The 25,028-nt window shown below is 39.7% G+C and overlaps 1 protein-coding gene across 2 annotated transcripts in view; it reads left to right on the forward strand.

The window, feature by feature from the left end:
* The first annotated feature begins 946 nt into the window (after window positions 1-946).
* LOC133572335 (uncharacterized) overlaps window positions 947-25,028 on the forward strand; it is a 30,441-nt gene continuing 6,359 nt past the window's right edge. For both annotated transcript variants that reach the window (XM_061925266.1, XM_061925265.1), the window contains exons 1-2: window positions 947-1,106; window positions 1,900-2,056. In XM_061925266.1, coding sequence (XP_061781250.1) covers window positions 1,973-2,056 — 84 coding nt within the window. In that variant the 5' untranslated portion in view covers window positions 947-1,106; window positions 1,900-1,972. The remainder of the gene's footprint in view (window positions 1,107-1,899; window positions 2,057-25,028) is intronic.

Genomic DNA, 25,028 nt, shown 5'->3' on the forward strand with positions numbered 1-25,028 from the left:
ATATATATATATATATATATATATATATATGTCTTAATAAGGTTATCCAAAAAATAGTGCTCGATACCGTAGTAGAGTGCAATATATGTATGTGTGGGAAAGAAAAAAAAAATCACAAGACTATTTCATCTCTACAGGCCTGTTTCATGAGGGGTTCCCTCAATCATCAGGAGATTTTAATGGGAGCATTCACATACCATGGTTTATATAGGGCACAGAGTGGGTGGGTACAGGCTGGCGTGGGGGCGTGGTGATTGGCTCATGTGTTACCTAGGAGGTGTTTCCGTCTGTGGCGGCATGCTGATACAATTTCGCTGCGCTTGTTGAGGGATGACAGGTCTGGACGGTAAATAATAAACAGTTTCTCCTTCAAGCATAGGTTGCATCTTTTATTACCACTATTGTAAGGTGTGCTGGATGCAAGAATTTGCCATGTTATTGAATATTCAACATTATTGTCTTTGAGGTCCCAAATGTGTTTGCTGAGTTCTGTGGTATTCCGCAGGTTTTGGTTCCTGAAAGAAGCCTTGTGATTGTTCCATCTGGTTTTAAACTCTCCCTCGGTTAATCCTACATATGTGTCGGATGTGTTAATGTCCTTGCGTGTTACCTTAGATTGGTAAACAACTGATGTTTGTAAGCAGCCCCCGTTGAGAGGGCAATCAGGTTTCTTGCGGCAGTTGCAGCCTTTGTTGGTTTTGGAGTCGCTCTGTCGGGGGGCCGACGGCTCATTTGCAATTGTTTTGTTGTGGTTTGAGATAATTTGTCGTATATTGTTCATACAGCTGTAGCTCAATTTAATGTTGTTCTTGTTGAATACTTTTCTTAGGGTGTTGCCTTTGGGGAAGTGTTTGTCAATCAGAGTGAGGAACTTGTGGCCAATGTTAGTCTTTTAAGACTATGATACCCATGATGTAATATTGTATAATCATGAACATCTTTCACCAATCTCCTTTACTTTACGCCCTAATGCAAGTAGGACATGTTTGATGTCCTTCATGCTAATATGACATCACATGACATGCATAAGCTATAAGGAAGGGAGTTGTCCTTCACTCCATGGAACAGAACTACAGGAATGAAAGTGTAAAGCGAGAAGGACACAGGTATGTCATTTCTAGATCTGGGAAACTTCTATGTAAATATGATATGTATATTTGTTGTTGTTGTTTCCTACGCATTCATGTCTAGTGCAAGTACAATAAGCCATTCTTTGGTTCAATGTTATTAGCAAGCTATCCTGCAAAGATCCTGTAATAGATGTGCTGTGAAATAACACCAGGACAAGCTACTGGACTTCATTTGATAGTGTCCTCTACCGTCTTCTCAGACATTTCAAGTGCAGGCGGACAAAAGTCCAGAAAGTAGTGGACAGTAAAAGAAAAGTCCCAAATAAGCGGACTGTAAGACAAGGCCTTCTGCAGTGTACAGGACACATGGCATAAGAAGATTGATTGACAATGGTCTACAGTCCCTTTGCCAATCAGGATGCAGAACACAATGCGCAATCATGTGCTGTAAAAACAAAGGAAAAAAGCCTACAAAAATACACACACAAAAAAGATGGGTGTAACAGCGAGGCCGTGTAAAGTGAAGCGTGTTGTAGCGAGAGAACACTATTAGTTTCACCTTGTAAATATCATTGCTGGAATAAAAACCACTTCACTATGTCCAGGTATATTCTTCCAAATTCAGAACATTACAAAATGGTCAAAGTCTGCACATGTGACAATAAATGTGGAGATGTAAAGTGCAAGTCATTGAATGGACTGGAAAACAACTAAAGAGCAAGTCAGGAATGCTCTCACTATTTGCCTACTAAGCAAATTCTCCGGAGATAGCTTCCCCCGTAGCTTAGCTACATTTCATGGAGACTAACTTGCAGCTTACATGTTCCAGGTATCTTGCCCATCACTTGGAGCCCACACAATTTTGCTGAGCGTCTGAGGACAGCAGAGGAGGACAAGCAAAAATGAAGGTGGAGATGTGGAAGGTGCACGCCACGCTACAGTCGGCGCTGGATGGCAACGTGGCCATTTCCACACCTCCAAATGTGGTAATGAAATGTACAATGCACATGTACAATGACAAGTGAGTACATCCTATCTACAACACATGACAAGTGAGTACATCCTATCTACAAACCTCCTTTCCATATGAGTTGGGAAATTGTGTTAGATGTAAAAATGTGTGGCGCATTATGAAGCCTAAAATAGCACAACGGAGACCCCCGGACTGTTGAACAACTTAAGCTGTACATCAAGCAAGAATGGGAAAGAATTCCACCTGAGAAGCTTCAAAAATGTGTCTCCTCAGTTCCCAAACATTTGTGCCCCCCCTCCTTGTGGGGGGGGGGGCACAGGTCCGGTGGCCATGGATGAAGTGCTGGCTGTCCAGAGTCGGGACCCGGGGTGGACCGCTCGCCTGTGCATCGGCTGGGAACATCTCTGCGCTGCTGACCCGTCTCCGCTCGGGATGGTGTCCTGCTGGCCCCACTATGGACTGGACTCTTACTATTATGTTGGATCCACTATGGACTGGACTCTCACAATATTATGTCAGACCCACTCGACATCCATTGCTTTCGGTCTCCCCTAGAGGGGGGGGGTTACCCACATATGCGGTCCTCTCCAAGGTTTCTCATAGTCATTCACATCGACGTCCCACTGGGGTGAGTTTTTCCTTGCCCTTATGTGGGCTTTGTACCGAGGATGTCGTTGTGGCTTGTGCAGCCCTTTGAGACACTTGTGATTTAGGGCTATATAAATAAACATTGATTGATTGATTGAGTGTTGTTCAAAGGAAAGGCCATGTAACACAGTGGTAAACATGCCCTTTCCCAACTACTTTGGCACGTGTTGCAGCCATGAAATTCTAAGTTAATTATTAGTTGCAAAAAGTTATGAGTTTGAACATCAAATATGTTGTCTTTGTAGTGCATTCAACTGACTATGGGTTGAAAAGGATTTGCATATATTTACATCTAACATCATTTCCCAACTCATATGGAAACGGGGTTTGTATATATGTCTCCGTCATCCATAGTTTTATCTATAAGCCATAAAGTAGGCAGGCACGGAGCTATTTCTCAGCGTGTGTTTATTCCAGCCGGCACATTAATACACTGACACACAACATCCCGATTCCAATCATGCATTGCTTCAAAACTACGGCAAGTAGTAATGTCCAAAAAAAGATAGTGACAGAGAATTCAAGCCTAAAATCACTTCTTTCCTGCAAATGAAATGTCACAGATGCTGCCCATACCTATGCTCCTTCAAAGACTGCTACTGGCTGCAAAGCATTGCACTTCAAATACAACAATGAGTAGAGACGAGTGTTATGTGTGTGCATATATACGTATGTGGAAATAAATGAACACAGAAATTCAAGTATTTCTTTATATATATATATATATATGAAAGATATATAAAAGAAATACTTGAATTTCAGTGTATTGTAGCTATAAATATTCCCCCCACCAATCTCCCGAATTCGGAGGTGTCCAGGGTGGCAAGTGTGTTTCAAATCCTAAAGTTGTTGTGGTTGTTTTACACTTACATGCTGTGGTTAATAGTATTCTATCTTTATTTGTCGTTATTTACACTTTCTGAATAAATGGTGTGATAAAGATCATCAGTCAACTCATTGGTGTTCATTGAGAAGCTCTGCCATCCGGGAGGAGCTCAAAGTGAAGCCGCTGCTCCTCCACATGGAGAGGAGCCAGATGAGGTGGTTCGGGCATCTGGTCAGGATGCCACCCGAACGTCTCCTGAGGTAGGTGTTTACGGCACGTCCGACCGGTAGGAGGCCACGAGGAAGACCCAGGACACGTTGGGAAGACTATGTCTCCCGGCTGGCCTGGGAACGCCTCGGGATCCCCCGGGAGGAGCTGGACCAAGTGGCTGGGGAGAGGGAAGTCTGGGCTTCCCTGCTTAGGCTGCTGCCCCCGCGACCCGACCTCGGATAAGTGGAAGAAGATGGATGGATGGATGGATGGAAATAATAAAAATGTTAAAAAAAAATCGATTTAAAAAAAAAAAAGAAAATCAAATCTGAATCGCACAACGGGAGAATCGTGATTCGAATTCAAATTTATTTTTTTCCCACACCCCTACTATATATATATACATATATATAGATAAATGAATAAATGATAAATGGGTTATACTTGTATAGTGCTTTTCTACCTTCAAGGTACTCAAAGGGCTTTGACAGTATTTCCACATTCCCCCATTCACACACACATTCACACACTGATGGCGGGAGCTGCCATGCAAGGCGCTAACCAGCAGCCATCAGGAGCAATATATATATATATATATATATATATATATATATAAAGAAAAACCCAGAAACCATCTTTGTAGTCATTTTTCTCCTGCGTGGACTTCCGTCTTCCTTTACAATGAGTGAAGCTGCACGAAACCCTGTGTCTGCAAGTGTAAATAAATTAGGTTTTAAGTTTTGTTTCTTGTAGAATCTATATAAAGTAATATACATTAGCCTATTGATAAAATAATGAAAAAAACTCATTTATATATTTGTTTTATTGTATTGTTACATTAATAGCTGTTGTATTATAGGATGGCTTGTTAAACATTTCATAGGATTTTCAGAGTTTTTCAGATCAGCTAAGTCGTTCTTATTTACAGTACATATACAGTCAAGAAAATAAGTATTGAACACCCTGCTATTTTGCAAGTTGTCCCACTTAGAAATCATGGAAGGGTCTGAAATGTCCATGGTATAGGTGCATGTCCACTATATGAGAGATGACCTAAAAAGAAAAATCCATAAAACACAATCTATGATTTTTTTAACAATTTATTTGTGTGATAAAGCTGAAAATAAGTGTTTGAACACCAACATTAATATTTGGTAGAGTAGCCTTTGTTTGCAATTGCAGAGGTCAAACGTTTCCTGTAGTTCTTCAGCAGGTTTGCACAGACTGCAGGAGGGATTTTGGCCCACTCCTCCACACAGATCTTCTCTAGATCCGTCAGGTTTCTGGGCTGTCGCTGAGTAACACAGACTTTCAGCTCCCTCCAAAGATTTTCAATTGGATGTAGGTCTGGAGACTGGCTAGGCCACTCCAGAACCTTGATATGGTTCTTACAAAGCCACTTCTTGGTTTTCCTGGCTGTGTGCTTTGGGTCATTGTCATGTTGGAAGATCCATCTTCAATGATCCGACTGAGGGAAGGAGGTTTTTGGCCAAAATCTCACAATACATGGCTGTAACTGATAACGTAAAAACGTTTTAAGTTATCATAATAAATGTTTTGAGTTACAGTATACTTAAAAATGTGTGTTCAGTTGACTTAATTTATATTCAAAGTTCAATATAACATTTTGAATGATCATTAACTTAGTATTTATGTCTTCTTCATACTTAAATGATCTGATTGAATACAAACTAAATGACATGGACTTGAAAAAAATAACTGAATACAATGTATTAATATCAATAGTATCTACTCAAAATATTACACCTTTTTGAACTCAAAATATTTACTTCTTGCCGACTTAATGTGCAAGATGCCCTGTTTTTAGAGAGCTGTGTTTTCTGAGAGGTTCTGTCCCCCAAAGACATGCCAAAAAAAACTAAGTGTGCAAATTCAGTTGTGCATATTGTTGTGTACATGTAACTGTAGAACTATAGTCATGTGCAAGAGAAACCTCATCCTTGCAATAAAAGGTTCTTGACTAAAGTGTTACTGTCAAAATTTATTAGGGTATAAAACAGCACCTTAAAACGTACCTTTTAAAAAGGCAATAACAACTGTTACATTTTAAGTTTTTTATTTTCCCAGAACAGACTTAGTAAAACTGTGAAATGTCGAATAACATTAAAGTGCAACACCTGGAGTCAAACTTTTTTTTTTTACAAATATATTTTAGCAGCCTATTTTGAATGATTGGGGATGAACAAACTTCCCTTTCTCTGCACTGTATTTTCTCAAGGAAGAGAAAAAAACTTATGAAAGCAGCAGCGCAGACATCTAAATTTGTGCAAATGAGGAAAATAAAAAAACATTCCAAATAAAACAGAAGAAAAGAAAAGAAAAGCTAATATAAATAAATAACTGAATCATCATTACAACTGAGGGCTGACTCAGCTCAGTGAGGTCAAGGAGGCAGTACAATAAAATGAACTAAATATTTACCTCTCATTCTAAAGTTATAAAAAGCCCACTGGGCATACGCAAAAGTGCTTTCAACATTTGAACAGACATGTCTATGGAAATCAGACAGGTTAACAGTAGAACAACATGGCTGCAATAATGATGCTGATCTGAAGCACATTTATGCATGGTTAATGAGTGCAGGCATGCACTTCTCAGCTGCTTCGTTACTCAAACTTGAACAAGTCATTTTTCAGGCAGAGTAGGCATGGCTTCAGTGCTTTGTTATCATCCAGACACAGCAGGACTTTCTGGATGAATGTGAATGTGTGAGTGACTTTCTTTGGATAATCCAAGTCAGTGGTTCTTAACCTTGTTGGAGGTACCGAGCCCCGCCAGTTTCACTTTAGTGAAAAATAAAATGGTTTTTTTTTCAAATTCAAGAAAAAGTGCTGTCATTTTACTGGTGCACAAAATGAAGCGTGCATGAACATCACCTTGTTCAAAGAACAAAACCAACACAGTGCATAAACTCACAACAAATAACACACCTCACACACATTACCATGAATTGATTAACGTGGACCCCGACTTAAACAAGTTGAAAAACTTATTGGGGTGTTACCATTTAGTGGTCAATTGTACGGAATATGTACTGTACTGTTTCATATCATGTATTCTCCTCCTTTGCAATCTGCTAGTAAACGTTTCAATCGATCAATCAAACAACCGGCAAATCAGATGGAAAATTAGAGGGAACATTGTTTGGGAGTATCCATAATACGCCGACAGGGAGAAGTTTTTATTTACACGATAAGTCGGATGTGTCTTTACCTCCGTGGCGGAGGCTCCGCCGAACCCCTGAGGCCGACCCCTAGGGTTGGATGGAACCCGGGTTAAGAAGCACTGATCTAAGTGTGATGCATAGATTGAACCACAAATGCATCAGCCAACCTGGGAAGCTCGCTCATAACAACTTCATCCTCTATCACGATGGATATGTTCTCCGGGCTGAAGCTGCTGGAACCAGTGGAGTCAGGGGCCACAGAGAGAAACGCCAGTGGTCTCCATCTCATCTTCACCCTGCAAAACACAAGAAAATCAACTATAACCAATCCAGAAGGATGTCACACAATTCTTGTTTGTAGAGCCAAAACATACAGTATGCATAGTCCCCCTCTCCTCCTCCTCCTCCTCCTCATCTCCTCTGCTCCTTCTTCCTCCCCGTCATTGTTTCCTCTCCTCTCCTTTCCTGTCATTGTTTTCCCTCCCCTCCCCTCCCCTCCTCTCCTCAAATCTCCAAGCATAACTTTGGCTGCAGAGACATACTTACATTACAGGTTTTGTAGAATTCAGTGTCATCCTCCCGGAGATACACTGGAAGTCCACGAAGAACCAGAGTGCGTCGCATGTTGATGTCATATTCTTCCTAGATGGAGAAACAAGAGAAAATGCCAGCATACCCAGTCCGTGTCACTGATATAACAGTGTGCATGCTTCAGTTCTGTTAAAAACAGTCATCTATGACTGACTACTATCAAGGCGTCTATAATCTGCAATGACAACACATATGATCAACATTGTCCCCATGAAAAAGGCAAACATAAACTTACCTCCAAGTCATCAATTCTCAGCATCTCTTGCAGTGCCTCTGCTCCCTTTCCAGTCCTTGAGGACTTCTGTCGATACAGTGCAACCAGTTTTGGTGTGTAGCGCTCAAGTTCACAGTAGAACTGGTTGCGTCGATTCACATTTGTAATACGATGAAACTCTGCAAACAGATATAAATATTTCGGTGTAAAAACAATCAGACATGGCAATGATTTTGATGAACTATTACTAATCAAAACATACTACATATTTACCTGTGAGGCCGGCCAGTTCTCCAGGAATTCCCGCACCCCTGGACTTCCTTGAACAATGTGTCGCCGGCGAAGGCCAAAGGTTGTGTGCATGAGTTTCTCTATCAGTATCTGCTCTCTCTCAGTCTCTTGTGTGATTTGTACTCTCTTGTGTGGCGCAGAGACGTCACACAAGATCTGCAGGGAGACAATAAACAAATGTCATTTCTTTCCAAATCATGGTGAATGGCATAACCAAATGGTGTTTTAAAATGAACAAATACTCACAAATGTTGCTCAAAATGACAAACTTTATTTCCAAGCACTCTATGGTACTAGAACATAACAGAGAATGTGACTTAAGATGCAAAATGCATATGATGATGTATAGTGTACTGCATTACGTGGTCAATCCCTTATTGGCGAGGGCGACTCCGTTAGACAGCCCTTCTGAACATATTAGGATTTTGCTTTTTTCTCCAAAGTCTGATCATTTCAAAAAAACTTTCACATATGCAGTAACTGCTTAATTCAAACATTTCACCAATATTTGAAACACGTCGTCCTCTGCATATTTATCAAGGCAAAGAACGTCTGTTTCCACTACGTTACCCTCAACGTTAACGTTACGTTGTTGACAGTAACAAAGTAACGTTAGCGACCTGGGCCTACAAACAACACTGACAATAAAGTCATAGGCTTTGGTTTCAACCACTTGGAAATATGTGGAATATCGTAGCATGTAACCTGCACACATTCACTGCGTCGAACAAAAGATAGCCTAAGTTAACCTTATTGAACTTTTGAAACGTTCATTTTCTACGTTACTCACCGGCTTCACGCGCGGAACTTTCAAATTCTGGAGCCGGAACACAAAACACAGATAAAAGACCATTTTACAATAGCACGGCGAAAAAATGACCGTCGTCGTGTGGGTTTTTTGACGAATAACACTCTTTTTCCACTTTTCTTCGCTCCCGCCTCACCTCCAGCTAGCGTCCAGACATCCCGAATGTTCTGGATACGTGCCCTAAACCGCTAGGGGTAGTGACGTCAGACGTCACGTCCCCTCACGCACGCACGCCCGTTCTTCTTCTTCTTCTTTTGATTTTTTATGGCGGTTGGCAAGCAACCTTGTGGTGTGCATTACCGCCACCTACTGTAATGGAGTGTGAACCGAGATGGATCCCTATTCTATTCATTTGGTGTGAGAGGAGTAGTTTTAGACTGGCTACGAAGTTATTTAGATAATAGACAAGAGGTTGTGGATGTTGTGGGTAATCCATCTGAACACATGAGGATTGAATGTGGACTTCCACAAGGTTTGGTTTTGGGACCAAAATGGTTTATTTTATATATGTGAGGTATCAAAGTTATTGACATTTGTATTCATTGCGAACGACACCAACTTTTCTAGTTCGGGACATGACTTAAAAGCATTATCAAACATTATTGAACAGGAAATGATTCAACTTAAGAGACGGTTTGATGTCAATAAAGTATCATTAAATGTAAAAAAAACCAAAGTTCATGATGTCTTGTAAGAGGAAAAGGGAGGAAAGGATCACACTGTCAATAGATGGAATTGATATTGAAAGGGTTTCTGAACTTAAGATTTTTAGGAGTGATACTGGATGACGGTCTGACATGGAAATCTCATATTGCACATGTACGGAAACAAATGTCTAAGAGTATTTTTATATTAAATAAGGTCAAATATGTGGGCAATGCGTATATTGTATTGTGCACACTTACATTGCCATACATCAGCTACTGTGTGGAAGTGTGGGGGAACACATAAGAGTAACATAAAGGCAGAAAAGAGCTATAAGGATTATTCATAAAGTAGATCACTTAGAACACACTAACATATTAATTATTAATTATGGTTTATTGAAACTACAGGGGCAGCACGGTGGCAGAGGGGTTAGTGCGTCTGCCTCACAATACGAAGGTCCTGAGTAGTCTTGGGTTCAATCCCGGGCTCGGGATCTTTCTGTGTGGAGTTTGCGTGTTCTCCCCGTGACTGCGTGGGTTCCCTCCGGGTACTCCGGCTTCCTCCCACCTCCAAAGACATGCACCTGGGGATAGGTTGATTGGCAACACTAAATGGGCCCTAGTGTGTGAATGTTGTCTGTCTATCTGTGTTGGCCCTGCGATGAGGTGGCGACTTGTCCAGGGTGTACCCCGCCTTCCGCCCATGTGCAGCTGAGATAGGCTCCAGCGCCCCCGCGACCCCAAAGGGAATAAGCGGTAGAAAATGGATGGATGGATGAAACTACAGGAGCTAGTAAAGTTACAGACATCATGTGTCACGTTTAAGGCTACAAGTAAAACATTACCAGCAAATTGACAACAAATGTTTGTCATCACTTGTGAGAATGAAGAGCATAGAAGAAAAGGTCATTTCCAACATGGGTATTCAGGGACAACTTGAAAACAAATGTGCATATCAGTGGTGGGGGTTCAACTATGGAATTCTCTTTACAATGAGATTTAGGCTGAAACGACGCGTCGACGTCATCGATTACGTAAATACGTCGACGCCGTTTTTGTGCGTCGACGCGTCACATACCGTATTTCCTTGAATAGCCGTCGGGGCGCTAATTGATTTAAAACCTCTTCTCACTCCTGCGCTTACCAAAAGGCGTGGGGTAAATTTAGGCCTGCGCTTATAAATTTGAGTGATGTAAGGATACCATCATGAAAAGCACATTTAATTAAAAAAAAAACGTTATTATGGTCTTACCTTTACTTATGAGTCCATGCGCAGCTGCTTCTGATCAAAAGCATGGATAACCTGTTTATAGAAGCCTTCTTTATCTTTCTTCAGTTTTAAAAGTCTCTCTGTCTCGATGGAGATCTTCCTTTAAGTATTACCTCCTGCTTCCATTGAAAGTCCAGTTTAGAAAACGGTTTTATTTGAGATATGTAATCCTCCATGTTAAAAGTGCAAGCAAACGATCGCTGCTCACTCTTGTGGCTTGTTGTCTTCTTCTGCAGCACCGATCCAGGTTTTTGCACTTCCGATCCGATATCGATATTGTTTTTGCACTTCCGATACTGACCTATCCGAGCATGTATTCAAGTTGAAAGTTATTTAGCCTACTTAGTTGTCAGAATCATGTTGAAAAGGGTTTCGGTACTCTTGATAACAACTAGCCAGCTGAATTAGGGGACTTTGAATAATACACAATGGTTGGTAACAAGAAACTGACCTGTTTCTTCAAGGATAAACACAAAATAGACCAAATTATACATGACAAACAGAAATGGCATCATTGAACTAGGGCTGGGCGATATGGCCTTTTTTTAATATTGCCATATTGCGATACACGATATATATCGCGATATTTTGCCTTAGCCTTGAATGAACACTTGATGCATATAATCACAGCAGTATGATGATTCTATGTGTTTGGATTGATTGATTGAGACTTGGGACGGCGTGGCGCAGTGGGAGAGTGGCCGTGCGCAACCTGAGGGTCCCTGGTTCAATCCCCACCTAGTACCAACCTCGTCATGTCCGTTGTGTCCTGAGCAAGACACTTCACCCTTGCTCCTGATGGCTGCTGGTTAGCGCCTTGCATGGCAGCTCCCTCCATCAGTGTGTGAATGTGTGTGTGAATGGGTAAATGTGGAAGTAGTGTCAAAGCGCTTTGAGTACCTTGAAGGTAGAAAAGCGCTATACAAGTACAACCCATTTATCATTTATCATTTACTTGTATTAGTAGATTGCACAGTGAAGTACATATTCCGTATAATTGACCACTAAATGGTAACACCCCAATACGTTTTTACACTTGTTTAAGTCGGGGTCCACTTAAATTGATTCATGATACAGACATATACTATCAGATATATACTATCATCATAATACAGTCATCACATTGAATTATTGACATTATTTATAATCCAGGGTGTGGATGTAAGTGTCAAAAAGACAGCCAAAAGAGTTTGATATGAGAATAAATCTAAAGTTAAAATATAGGCTAGAAATGCACCCATTTGCAAGAAATGTAGTCTTGGTTTTCAACATTTTCTTTCAAGGCTTGCATGTCTACATTAAAACATTCTTCTTCATACTGCATTCATATATGCTGCTTTCATGCAGAGAAGGAAATCACAACTAAAAAAATCACACATTTTTTCATACGGTGTTGATGTGGAAATGTTTGCCTCGGCATTTTGATGGTGTGGACGTGTGGCACCGAACGGAGATAAGCGTCTCGACAGACGTCACAATATTTGAACAATGATGACGAAAACTGTTTTCTCTGTCGTGTCCGTGTGTCGAACATTGTTATGCGCTTATTTTTTTATTTGATTTTGTGCGTGGCATAGATTTGCCGTGCGCAGAGGACGCTTGAGCAGTGCGTAATTGCGCAGGCGCGCACCTTAGATGGAGCGTTGCTCGCACGGCTGCGCTAGCATCACAGCTAACGTTAGCCATGCTGCTACCTCTCTGCTGGTAGAGGGCGTATACGTATGTGACGTATGACGTGACAGTATGTGACGTGTGTCGTGACAGCATGTGACGTATGACGTGACAGTATGTGACGTGTGTAAGAAGGTGCGCTTGCTGTCTGTGAGAGGGAGACACAGGAAAGAGTGAGAAGAGCCTGTCGTGTTATGCCAGCAGCTAAAAGCAACTGCGTGAGAATCCACAGACCTGTGGATGTGTTGAAGGTGTGCTGGAAAATGCGGAACGGAAATTAGGGAGCAGCAGAAAAGTGGAATGTATTATTTAAATCGGTGCGTTGGAAAACACGGACCAGAGGTTTTTTTTAAACTGGATCTGGATCGGCATTTTCCCATGCTTTGCCGATGCGCATTTTTTGGCAAATATCGGCGGCCGATCCGATCCAAATATCGGATCGGGACATCCCTAGTACCGGTAGTCGCAAGAAGGATCACTAGCGCCCTCTACCACCAGGAGGCGGGAGTCATTTAATGACTCATATTTGACACACGCAGCTACGGTATATTAATAAAACATAGCTGCTTACTGTTCTTTTTAGCAGATTCAATAGCTTGGACCTTAAATCCTACTGAATAGCTCTTAATCTTCTTCCCTTTATGTGATTTCAAATGATTGAAATCGGCCTCCTCCATTTTGAAAATGATGACAGGTGAAGTGTCACTCATGACGTGACGAGTTTGACCCGGCGGAAGTCCGAGACATATGCTAATTATTTTGCAAAACGAGTTTGACCCGGCAAAAATTCCAGACATGCACTAATAAAATGAATATTTTGCGAACTGAGTTTGATCCGGCGTTAATCCTGAGCCGGCGGCAAGGCCAAGCATGCGCTAATTATTTTGCGAAACGAGTTTGACCCGGCAGTAATTGGAGGCATGCGAATACTATACACCCGGCGCCAATTCAAGGAAATACGCACTTTTTTGTATTGGATGTTTATCTTTATTTTTGCACATTTTAAAGCAAAATAAGCAATACTTTTACCTTTGGAATGCTTATACTATTGCAGAATATTAAGATTTGCACTGTATGTTTATTTTATATTTGCACATTAAAAAGCAAATAAGCTACTTTTAGTTTTGTTAAATGTTAAAAGTTTTAAATGTTTACATTGTTACAGAATATGTTGTCATGTTGTTGTCAATGTTGACTGAGTGGCCACACTTTTTTTTTTGTAAATAAAAGCCATGCCTTCTGAAAAAACTGGCCTAAATTTATTTTTTCGTCTTCATTTTAAATTAAAAAAAAATAAAAAAATCGGTAAAAGGAAAAATAATCTATAGATTCATCGAAAAAAATAATCTATAGATTAACCGATTCATCGAAAAAATAATAGAAAAATAATCGTTAGCTGCAGCCTTAAATGAGATGAAAGACTGTAAAATATATTCCAATTGAAAAAATGTATAAAGACAGAACAATAATATCATACGGACAGCCATAAGTGTTTGCATGTTGCTTTATATTTATGATTTTACTTATTTGAATTTTTTGCCTGGTTTTGTATCATCCCGTGAGGTGTATATTACTTTTTTTGTACTTCATGAAGTTTTGCACTTGTTGTGGTTTTTTTGTGTTTGTTTTCATTATATTTGGATGTAATTGTTGGTTGATATGATATCTATTAGGTAAGACTGCGTGCTATGTTGAAAGGGGCAATAAGATTAGTCTTCATCCTACTCCTTCTCAGGCATTGCTGTGTAGATGTGTAGTTGAATGGTTGAGGTGTGATTGTCTGTTGATCGAGGATGCACATCAATGAAGGAGATCAATAAAAATGAAATATTCTTTTATTGAACCCAGTGTTTTTAAAATATGTGTATATTGCTCTATATCCTATATGTTCTGAATTCAATCCTAATATATCTTCCACTGCTAACCTTATATTTTCTTTCGCTAACTTACTTTCTCTATTATATTTCCTACAATGTATTAAAACATGTACGCACGCCCGTTAACTTCGACTTTTCAAGTTGAGGGACAGTGTTCAATGAATGAATGAATGAAATAAGTTGATTTCGGTCATGTAATCAACCATCAACCTTTAATCATTTTGTGTGAGCAGTTTAAAAGAGTACAGATAATACATATATACAATCATACAGATTTACACACAAAAGAAAAGAAAAAAGAGAAAGCATGACCGAAAAAGGAGTAGGCTGAAGCCAAGGCTTATATTTGCCTGTCCTATACCTTTACTGAAAATAAGATTGCCTGGAACATCAACGTTAGAAAAAAAAAATCAAAGTAATTGTTACTATATTTGATCATTTTCAATTATTTCGCCTTTCAATGTTTTCTTAAACCTTAACAAAGAAGTACATGTCTTCAGCTCATCACCACCATTTAACTCCTAAAACTGAAATACATTTGTACTTTATATTTGTTCTTGCTTTACCTATTTCAAAAATCAATATCCCACGTACATTATAGTTTTCTCCTCCTAATTGAAATAACATAAGAATACAAGCTGGAAGGCTGTTGTTCTTTACTCCAAACATCATTTCCATTGTTTTTAAAAACACAATATCCGAACATTTTAACACATTAGAACTTATAAATAATGGATTGCTATGTTCATAGTATTATTCTAATGACCCTTTTTTGAAGTTGAATTATTGGGTCTACGTTTGTTCTATAAACATTCCCCCAAACTTCAACACAATATGTTAAATGTGGAAAAATAAAAGAATAATATAACATATGCAGACATTTCTTATTCAGCATGTGTTTTACTTTCTAAAGAATAGCAATGGATTTGGATATTTTTCCCTTTATATATTCAATATGCGGTTTCCAACATAATTCATGATCAATTATTATTCCCAAGAATTTAGTTTCATGTACTCCATCGATTTGCACTAGATTTAATTTGAATTGTGCTTCACAATTTGCCCTTGCACCACTAAACACCATACATTTACTTTTCTTATCATTTAATGATAACTTATTAATATCAAACCATTTTTTTAGCTGAATCAACTCAACCTCAACACTTCCTTCAAGTCTTCTCCTGAACATTATCCATTTGTATCATCTGCAAACATAATACATTTCCATTTATTAGACACTGAACAAATATCATTTAAATATAGTAGAAATAACTTAGGTCCCAATACCCAGCCTTGTGGAACCCCACAAGTTACTCTTCTTGGCTGTGATTTAGTCTTAGTCATTTCCACATATTGAGATCTATTACTTAAATAACTACTTTACCCCTGTTGTGAAACACCTCTTATGCCATAGTTTTCCCATTTTTGCAGAAGTAAGGAATGTGTCAAAAGCTTTACATAAGTCAATAACTACTCCAACGGTGTGTTGCTTTTTTTCTATTGCTGTGGCTACGTTTTCTACAAAGTCCATCACTGCTATAGGGATGTAGATGGATTACTCCTGAAGCCATACTGATGATCATTCAGTAGCTCATGTTTGTCAATCAACTTATCAAGTCTATTTACAAATCATTTCTCAAGAATTTTTGCAAACTGAGGTAGTAGAGGCCCGTGTCTATAATTTGAGACCATATGTTTATCATCATTTTTATAAATCGGAATAACTTTAGCAATTTTCATTTTGTCAGGAAAAGTTCCAGATGATAAAGATTTATTACATGTGTGAGTAAACGGCTTCAGGACACAATCCTCCACCACTTTAACAAGTGACATATCCACGTTGTTATCATCGACAGATGTTTTGTTTTTCAATCAATCAATCAATCAATCTTTATTTATATAGCCCTAAATCACAAGTGTCTCAAAGGGCTGCACAAGCCACAACGACATCCTCGGTACAAAGCCCACATACGGGCAAGGAAAAACTCACCCCAGTGGGACGTCGATGTGAATGACTATGAGAAACCTTGGAGAGGACCGCATATGTGGGTAACCCCCCCCCTCTAGGGGAGACCGAAAGCAATGGATGTCGAGTGGGTCTGACATAATATTATGAGAATCCAGTCCATAGTGGATCCAACATAATAGTAAGAGTCCAGTCCATAGTGGGGTCAGCAGGACACCATCCCGAGCGGAGACGGGTCAGCAGCGTAGAGATGTTCCCAGCCGATGCACAGGCGAGCGGTCCACCCCGGGTCCCGACTCTGGACAGCCAGCACTTCATCCATGGCCACCGGACCTGTGCCCCCCCCCCCCCCTCAAGGAAAAGGGGAGCAGAGGAGAAAAGAAAAGAAACGGCAGATCAACTGGTCTAACAGGGGGGCTATTTAAAGGCTAGAGTATACAAATGAGTTTTAAGATGGGACTTAAATGCTTCTACTGAGGTAGCATCTCTAATTGTTACCGGGAGGGCATTCCATAGTACTGGAGCCCCAATAGAAAACGCTCTATAGCCCGCAGACTTTTTTTGGGCTCTGGGAATCACTAATAAGCCGGAGTTCTTTGAACGCAGATTTCTTGCCGGGACATATGGTACAATGCAATCGACAAGATAGGCTGGAGCTAGACCGTGTAGTATTTTATACGTAAGTAGTAAAACCTTAAAGTCACATCTTAAGTGCACAGGAAGCCAGTGCAGGTGAGCCAGTATAGGTATATATATATATATGTATATAAAGGTATATACAGTATAGGCGTAATATGATCAAACTTTCTTGTTCTTGTCAAAAGTCTAGCAGCCGCATTTTGTACCAACTGTAATTTTTTAATGCTAGACATAGGGAGACCCGAAAATAATACGTTACAGTAGTCGAGACGAGACGTAACGAACGCATGAATAATGATCTCAGCGTCGCTAGTGGATAAAATAGAACGAATTTTAGCGATATTACGGAGATGAAAGAAGGCCGTTTTAGTAACACTCTTAATGTGTGACTCAAAGGAGAGAGTTGGGTGGAAGATAATACCCAGATTCTTTACTGATTCGCCTTGTGTAATTGTTTGGTTGTCAAATGTTAAGGTGGTATTATTAAATAAATGTCGGTGTTTAGCAGGACCGATAATCAGCATTTCCGTTTTCTTGGCGTTGAGTTGCAAGAAGTTAGCGGACATCCATTGTTTAATTTCATTAAGACACGCCTCCAGCTGACTACAATCCGGCGTGTTGGTCAGCTTTAGGGGCATGTAGAGTTGGCTGTCATCAGCATAACAATGAAAGCTAACACCGTATTTGCGTATGATGTCGCCTAGCGGCAGCATGTAAATACTAAAGAGTTTTTAAACTTTCTGACCACTTCTAACACATCACTTTGACAAACTCCACCAAGAAACATTGCATTTTTAATGTCAGATACACGTTTGAACTTTTTCTCATCATTCATCCATCCATCTTCTTCCGCTTATCCGAGGTCGGGTCGCGGGGGCAGCAGCCTAAGCAGGGAAGCCCAGACTTCTCTCTTCCTGTGGGACCCCGAGGCGTTCCCAGGCCAGCCGGGAGACATCGTCTTCCCAACGTGTCCTGGGTCTTCCCCGTGGCCTCCTACCGGTGGGACGTGCCCTAAACACCTCCCTAGGGAGGCGTTCGGGTGGCATCCTGACCAGATGCCCGAACCACCTCATCTGGCTCCTCTCCATGTGGAGGAGCAGCGGCTTTACTTTGAGCTCCCCCCGGATGGCAGAGCTTCTCACCCTATCTCTAAGGGAGAGATCACTCCCATCAGTCACTAAGAGTCCACTTTTTCTATTCCCATCAAATACATTTATAAAAATATTGTCAATCAGTGCTAAGCTGTCCTTTGTTATTCTGCTAGGTTTTACAATTAGTGGAGAGAAACTCAAGCTAAACAAAATCAGTGGTTTTCATGTGATCATTGAAGGCCTACTGAAAGCCACTACTACCGACCACGCAGTCTGATAGTTTATATATCAATGATACGGCCGGGTTAGCTTACTAAAGTGCAATTTTAAGTTTCACGCCGAAATATCCTGCTGAAAACGTTTCGGTATGATGACGCCTGCGCGTGACGTCACGGATTGTAGAGGACATTTTGGGACAGCATGGTGGCCAGCTATTAAGTCGTCTGTTTTCATGGCAAAATTCCACAGTGTTCTGGACATCTGTGTTGGTGAATCTTTTGCAATTTGTTCAATGAACAATGGAGACAGCAAAGAAGAAAGCTGTAGGTGGGAAGCGGTGTATTGCGGCCGGCTGCAGCAACACAAACACAGCCGGTGTTTCGTTGTTTACATTATCGGGACAGCTACTATTTGGACAGGACTTTGTTAAAAAATACACATATTTGAACCGAAATTTGACCGAAACGACGCACACTTTAGCCGAATAAGCAGGCAAGCTCTAAAAGTACAGAAGCGGGCGGAAAAAAAAGAGACAACAATCCAAAATTCACCAATCTATTTCAGTCTTAACAAGCTAACGCTGGTCATTACATCCGTCTGCTGGTTTACACGCTTTTCCCGTGTATTATGTATAGTAAACACATAACATTTAAGGCAACGTTTAAGTGGGTACCTTGGAACATTAATTTGGACAATAACCTTACATGACAAAAATCAATAAAAAATAGCCAATGCTAATGTTTTAGTCGTACAACACGGACGTTGTTGTGGGACATTTTTGGACTGATTTAGAATTCTGACGTTACCTGTCAGTGGTGCTTCTTCGTGCTTGTGTATGTCCGCCTGGGGCTGCCTTCGACGGGGCTGACGGCTGACTGAGGGCCGCAGAGCAATGAGGTGCGAGGCAAGGGGTTCGGCGGCTATAAGCCGCCTACCGGCCCGACCAGAGCAGGTGGAGATCCTTGGCCTCAGGCTCGAGGCCTATCTACAGCTCGCCATCCAAGACTTAGGGACCTGGCCTGCGTAAGTATCAATGTGCGCACATAACATCAACATTAAGTCATCTATCGTTGGACCTTCAATAAATAATACTGCTAACATTAACAATCACATGCATGTATAAAATAAACACGACAGTACACAGTGTTGTCACTATGACGGGAGTAGCATCTGAACAGTAACAGTGACGTCACTACGACGGCTCTAACCAAAGAACAGCTGCAGTGTTCATTCATTGTCTTTACCACAGCATAAAAAGTGCAAATGGCCTTAAAACGCCACAATACTCAGATACCATATGTAAGTTGAAGCAGGAACAGGAAGTAGTTGTAAAAAGATGGCGGCGCTCCCGTAAGTTGCGACAACATTTAGTAATTATTATCAAATCCACTCTGTCAAAATACAAAGAAAAGGCGTCGACGTAATTTTTGTCATGCCTCCTCCAAAGAAGAGCGCACAGATGGAGAATGACATAGAGGAAATACGCAAGTCGCTAAACTTCATGTCAGGGGACCTGGCTAGCGTCTCCCAACAGCTAAGCAAGCTAACGGAGCTTGTAGATGAAGTGAGGAAACTCAAAGAAACAATCCGACAAAAAGACAAGACAATAACTGATCTTGAAAGGAGAGTTGAAAACTTGGAGCAGTACACAAGGATGGAAGATGTCATCATCACGGGACTAAACATCAGACCGCGCTCATATGCCCGAGCTGCTACGGCGGGCAGGAATGTTGGAGAGGACGCGGAGACAGACGATCTGCAAACTCTGGAGGACCAAGTCTTGCACTTTTTGAAAGGAAAAGATGCAAACAATATCTCAGCGTGTCATACACTGCCACGCAGAGACAGAGCAAAGCCTGCAGTCCTTGTGCGCTTTGTAAACCGGAGACACAAAACGGAACTACTGAGACAAGGAAGAAAGTTAAAGGGATCAGCGGTGTATATCAACGAGCATCCGACCAAGAAAATATGGGATATAGCACGGGAAGCACGGATCCTCAGGAAAAACAACAAGATTGGAGCCACATGGACAAGAAACTGCAAGGTTTTCATTCAGCTGAATGGATCTACGCCGGAAAAAGCTAAAGTGATACTGGTAAGAGAACTTGAAGACCTCGAACAATTCAGATAATGTCCATTGTTCCATTTTTTGGACAATCACAATTGCACTCTTGTCGAGCTCATTTTTTGATCGTTCCTTTTTTGATGAGGACAGCTACAGTGAGATTTTTGATGAGCTTATTTTTGGAATGCTCAGACTATTTTTGTTGTTTTTTACTTTTTCTTACCTTGGATCATAAAGACATATACTCAACACCACGTATAAACACTAACTTAATACCAAATACAAACTTGTTTTCATTTGGACTGTTTTGGGACGCTCATAATAGAGTAAAAGTATTGTCAGTTGTGTGCGTGTGTTTGTGTGCGTGTTTCAGTGGAGGTGGATACAAATGTGTTATCTGTACAAAGAAAAAGATGTAAATATATACTAAAATATAATGGGGAGTGAATTAAAAAATATCTTTACCAATGTTGGTGATAAGGAATTAGAATGTAGAAATACTGATAATAATCATAGTAGTGAACTGTATAATAATTATAATCCCATCCAACTAGACTTCTACGACAATATCAATTACAACTGCAATTCAAATGAGTTTGGCAGTGACATAGATCCCCATTGTAATCTTTACAATAATATTACCAGAAACTGTGAGTACTACACAGACGAACAATTTAAATGTGTGAATGTGGACAAATCGTTTACTGTAATACATTTTAATAGCCGAAGCTTGTATAAAAATGTTGACAATATTAGAGAATATCTGAGCCAGTTCAATAAATTTAGTATTGTTGCAGTCTCAGAGACTTGGCTTGATGAGAATAAGTGTTGTGAAATAAGATTGGATGGTTATGAATTATTCACCACAAACAGAGTTGGAAAAAGGGGAGGAGGAGTAGCACTTTTTGTAAATCAAGATTTAAAATGTTGGAAGATTGACAGCAAATCAACTGCTATAGCTGGAGTTTTTGAATGTATAACTGTAGAAATTGAAGTAGAAAAATCAAAAAAAATAAATGTCAGTTGTGTTTATAGAACACCTGGATCATGTCTAGATACATTCAATCAAAAATTGGATTATTTGTTTAGTAAATCAAACAAGATCCATATTGTGTGCGGTGATTTTAAAATTAATCTTCTGAACCCCATGGACAGTACCAAAACAACCCATTTTATAACAGGACTGTACAGCAATCATTTCTTTCCCCTTATCACAAAACCAACTAGAATAACAGTAGACTTTGCCACACTGATAGATAACATTTTCACCAATCAACCGGAGAATCAAATAACAGCAGGACTACTACTCAATGACGTAAGTGATCATCTGCCTGTATTCAGCATTTTACACCATTTCTTTGATGAGAGAGGGGCCAAAAAAGCAGTTCAATATAGATTTGTTAGACACCAAACACCAGAAACTATGGCAGCATTCAAGTCTGAGTTATGTGCTCAAGACTGGGGGGAGGTTTATACCTCCACAGACCCGAATGAGGCATATGAAACCTTTCTCAACATTTTCATAACACTGTATGATATAAGCACTGTCCAATGACAAAACATGTCATTAAGGACAGCACTGTCAAGGACAAACCGTGGATCACAAAAGGGTTATTGAAGTCCTGCAAAAAGAAAAATGATCTTTACAGAAGACATTTAAAGCACAGAACCAAAGAAACTGAACACAAATATAAAACGTACAAAAATAAGTTTACACAAATAATAAAGCACAGCAAAAGAACATATTACTGTAACCTATTAGAACAACATAAAAATAGCATCCAGGGTACGTGGAAAGTTTTAAATGGTATCATTAAAAAAAACATGACAAATAATGAACATCCAAGCTATTTCATAGAAAATAATCAAACTATAAATGACCCTAAGGAAATAACGGATGCTTTTAACACCTTCTTTGTGAATGTTGGACCTAATTTAGCAAATGAAATTGCACAACCTGAAAACAGTGTCAAATTTCATGAACAAACCATTGAAAGGAACTTAGAATCGTTTTTTATTCCCCCCGTTTATGAAAGTGAAATCACAGAAATTGTAAATTGTCATAAAAACAAGAAGTCAACAGACTGCTGTGACTTGGACTTTTCTCTGATCAAAGAAATTGTTGATTTTATAGCTGTTCCCTTCACTTATATATGTAATATTTCTTTTATAAAAGGAGTTTTCCCAAAGAAAATGAAAACGGCAAAAGTTATTCCCATCTTCAAAAGTGGAGATAAGCATCAGTTCACCAACTATAGGCCTATTTCTCTACTCTCACAATTTTCAAAAGTCCTTGAAAAATTATTTGTGTCAAGATTAGACAGTTTTATTGACAAGCATCACTTGCTAAGTGAACACCAATACGGTTTTCGAGCAAACAGGTCCACTTCCATGGCAGTGATGGAACTAGTTGAGGAGGTAACCACTGCTATTGATAAGAGGGAGTTTGTTGTTGGCCTTTTTATTGACCTGAGCAAAGCCTTTGACACCATCCATCACACATTACTTTGAAACAAAATGCAGAGGTACGGTTTTAGAGGTCTTGCTCATGATTGGTTGAAAAGTTATCTTGGTGGTAGAGAACAGTATGTGCATATGAACAATGTAGATTCAGATAAAAAGATTATAACACATGGAGTGCCCCAAGGTTCTGTACTGGGACCAAAATTGTTTTTATTGTATATTAATGATATCTGCAAAATCTTTAAAAAACTCAATTGTATTCTCTTTGCTGACGATACAAGTCTGTACTGTTCTGGGCAAGACCTTGGCCAACTCTTAGAGACTGTAGAGAGCGAACTCCATATACTAAAGCAATGGTTTGATGCCAATAAACTGTCAATCAACCTAAATAAAACAAAATATATAATTTTTGGAAATAGGAAAAATAACATACAGTGTCATATAAGAATTGATGATATGGAGATAGAAAGGGTGTATTCAACAAAATTTTTGGGAATCTATATAGATGATAAATTAAATTGGAAACTGTACATAAATATACTTAAGACAAAGATGGCAAAAAATATTGCTATGTTACATAAAATCAAAAACTCCGTAAATCAAAAGGCTCTTATTATGTTATATAATTCTTTCGTACTCCCTTATCTTAATTATTGTGTTGAAATCTGGGGTAACAATTACAAAACAAACATCAACTCTATATTCTTACTTCAAAAGAAAGCGATTAGAATTGTAAATTATGCAGATTATCATGACCATACCAATGCTCTGTTTATTAAATTAAAAACCTTAAAACTGCATGATCTTGTTGACCTCAACACTGCTATTGTGACGTACAAAGCTCATAACCACATGCTGCCTGGGTGTCTACAGGAGAGGTTCAAACCCAGAGAGAATACCTATGACCTCAGAGGTTCAGCTGTCTTCCAGAAAGCTAAGATAAGAAGGATCTTAAAAAGTAGATGTGTTTGTGTCAGGGGGGTTCAACTGTGGAACAGCTTGGATGATTCCTTCAAATGTTCCAGGTCCATTCACACATTTAAAAAAACACTTTAAGACCAATGTCTTGGAAAAATATATCACTCTTGAATCAACACAGTAGTTAATACTATGATCAATGTTAATTAAAATACTAAATGTGGGATATAAATAATAATGGAAGTATAATTGTTTGTATATAGTATATAAATTGGTACAAAGGTTTAACACGCGTATAAGGATATTTTACATGCCTTTACTGTGTATATAATTGAACAGTGTTCATGTTGTGTATAATGTGTATTTATAATATGTTGTACAAAGGACATTTCATCATTTTCGGAAGTTCATCTTGTACTTGACATTGTTTATAGGGTTAGGCGCTATAAGTGTTCAACTTCAGCCTAAACCCTTTCGGTCTGCAACATTTTCATTTTCATTTTCAATCTATGAATGTGCAACTGTTTGTTTATTTTGTTGACCATTGACCGAAGAATAATAAACTAAAAAAAAACAAAAAAAAAAACCCAAAATAAAGACTCGACATAAATATAAATTCAATCAGATCAGAAACATTGGAGGCAACGGGATTCAAAGACGATGCTAATCGCCTATAGGAAATACATGGGTACGGCTAGTCGCTACTATTAGCAAACAGATTCACTTACCAACTCGGCTTAATATCTTATCATCGACACACTCTCTCGTCGCAACACGTCCCTGATGTTCGGCACCTACAAGTTTACAATTAGTTGTAAAATGTTGGACGGTTGTTTTTACAATATGCAAGCAAACGACAACTTTAAAACATAGCGGCTTCATCCAGGCCTGGCAGCCATCTTGGAATGCTAGATTTTATAGAGCGTGATTGGCTGCAGCGGGTCACGTGAGCACCGTGCGGGGGGGAGGAGGGGCCCTCTTGTCACGTGTCACGTACATCAGTAGCGCACTTCTTGCATCCTTTAAGTGTCTTTAATGTCATACACACACTTGCCGGCGCCACGCAGCAGACCAGACGCTTTTTTGGAAAATCCACATTTTGTCTTTGAGAATGGAACACCCGCAGGTACTTTGCAATTCTCTCTTTCTTTCTTTCGAACAACACACTTAAGTGTGTAGGTAACACGCGAACGTTAGGAGAACGTCCATTTTGTCTTTGAGAATGGAACACCCGCAGGTACTTTGCAATTCTCTCTTTCTTTCTTTCGAACAACACACTTAAGTTCTCATAAGTGAACGCGAACGTTATGAGAACGTTAGGAGAACGTAGGGCATTGTTATGGGAACGTTAGTTTGTAACGTTCAAAGAACGTTAGGTTGTGGA

The sequence above is a fragment of the Nerophis lumbriciformis genome, linkage group LG29 (genome assembly GCF_033978685.3).
Source record: "Nerophis lumbriciformis linkage group LG29, RoL_Nlum_v2.1, whole genome shotgun sequence".
Taxonomy (NCBI): domain Eukaryota; kingdom Metazoa; phylum Chordata; class Actinopteri; order Syngnathiformes; family Syngnathidae; genus Nerophis; species Nerophis lumbriciformis.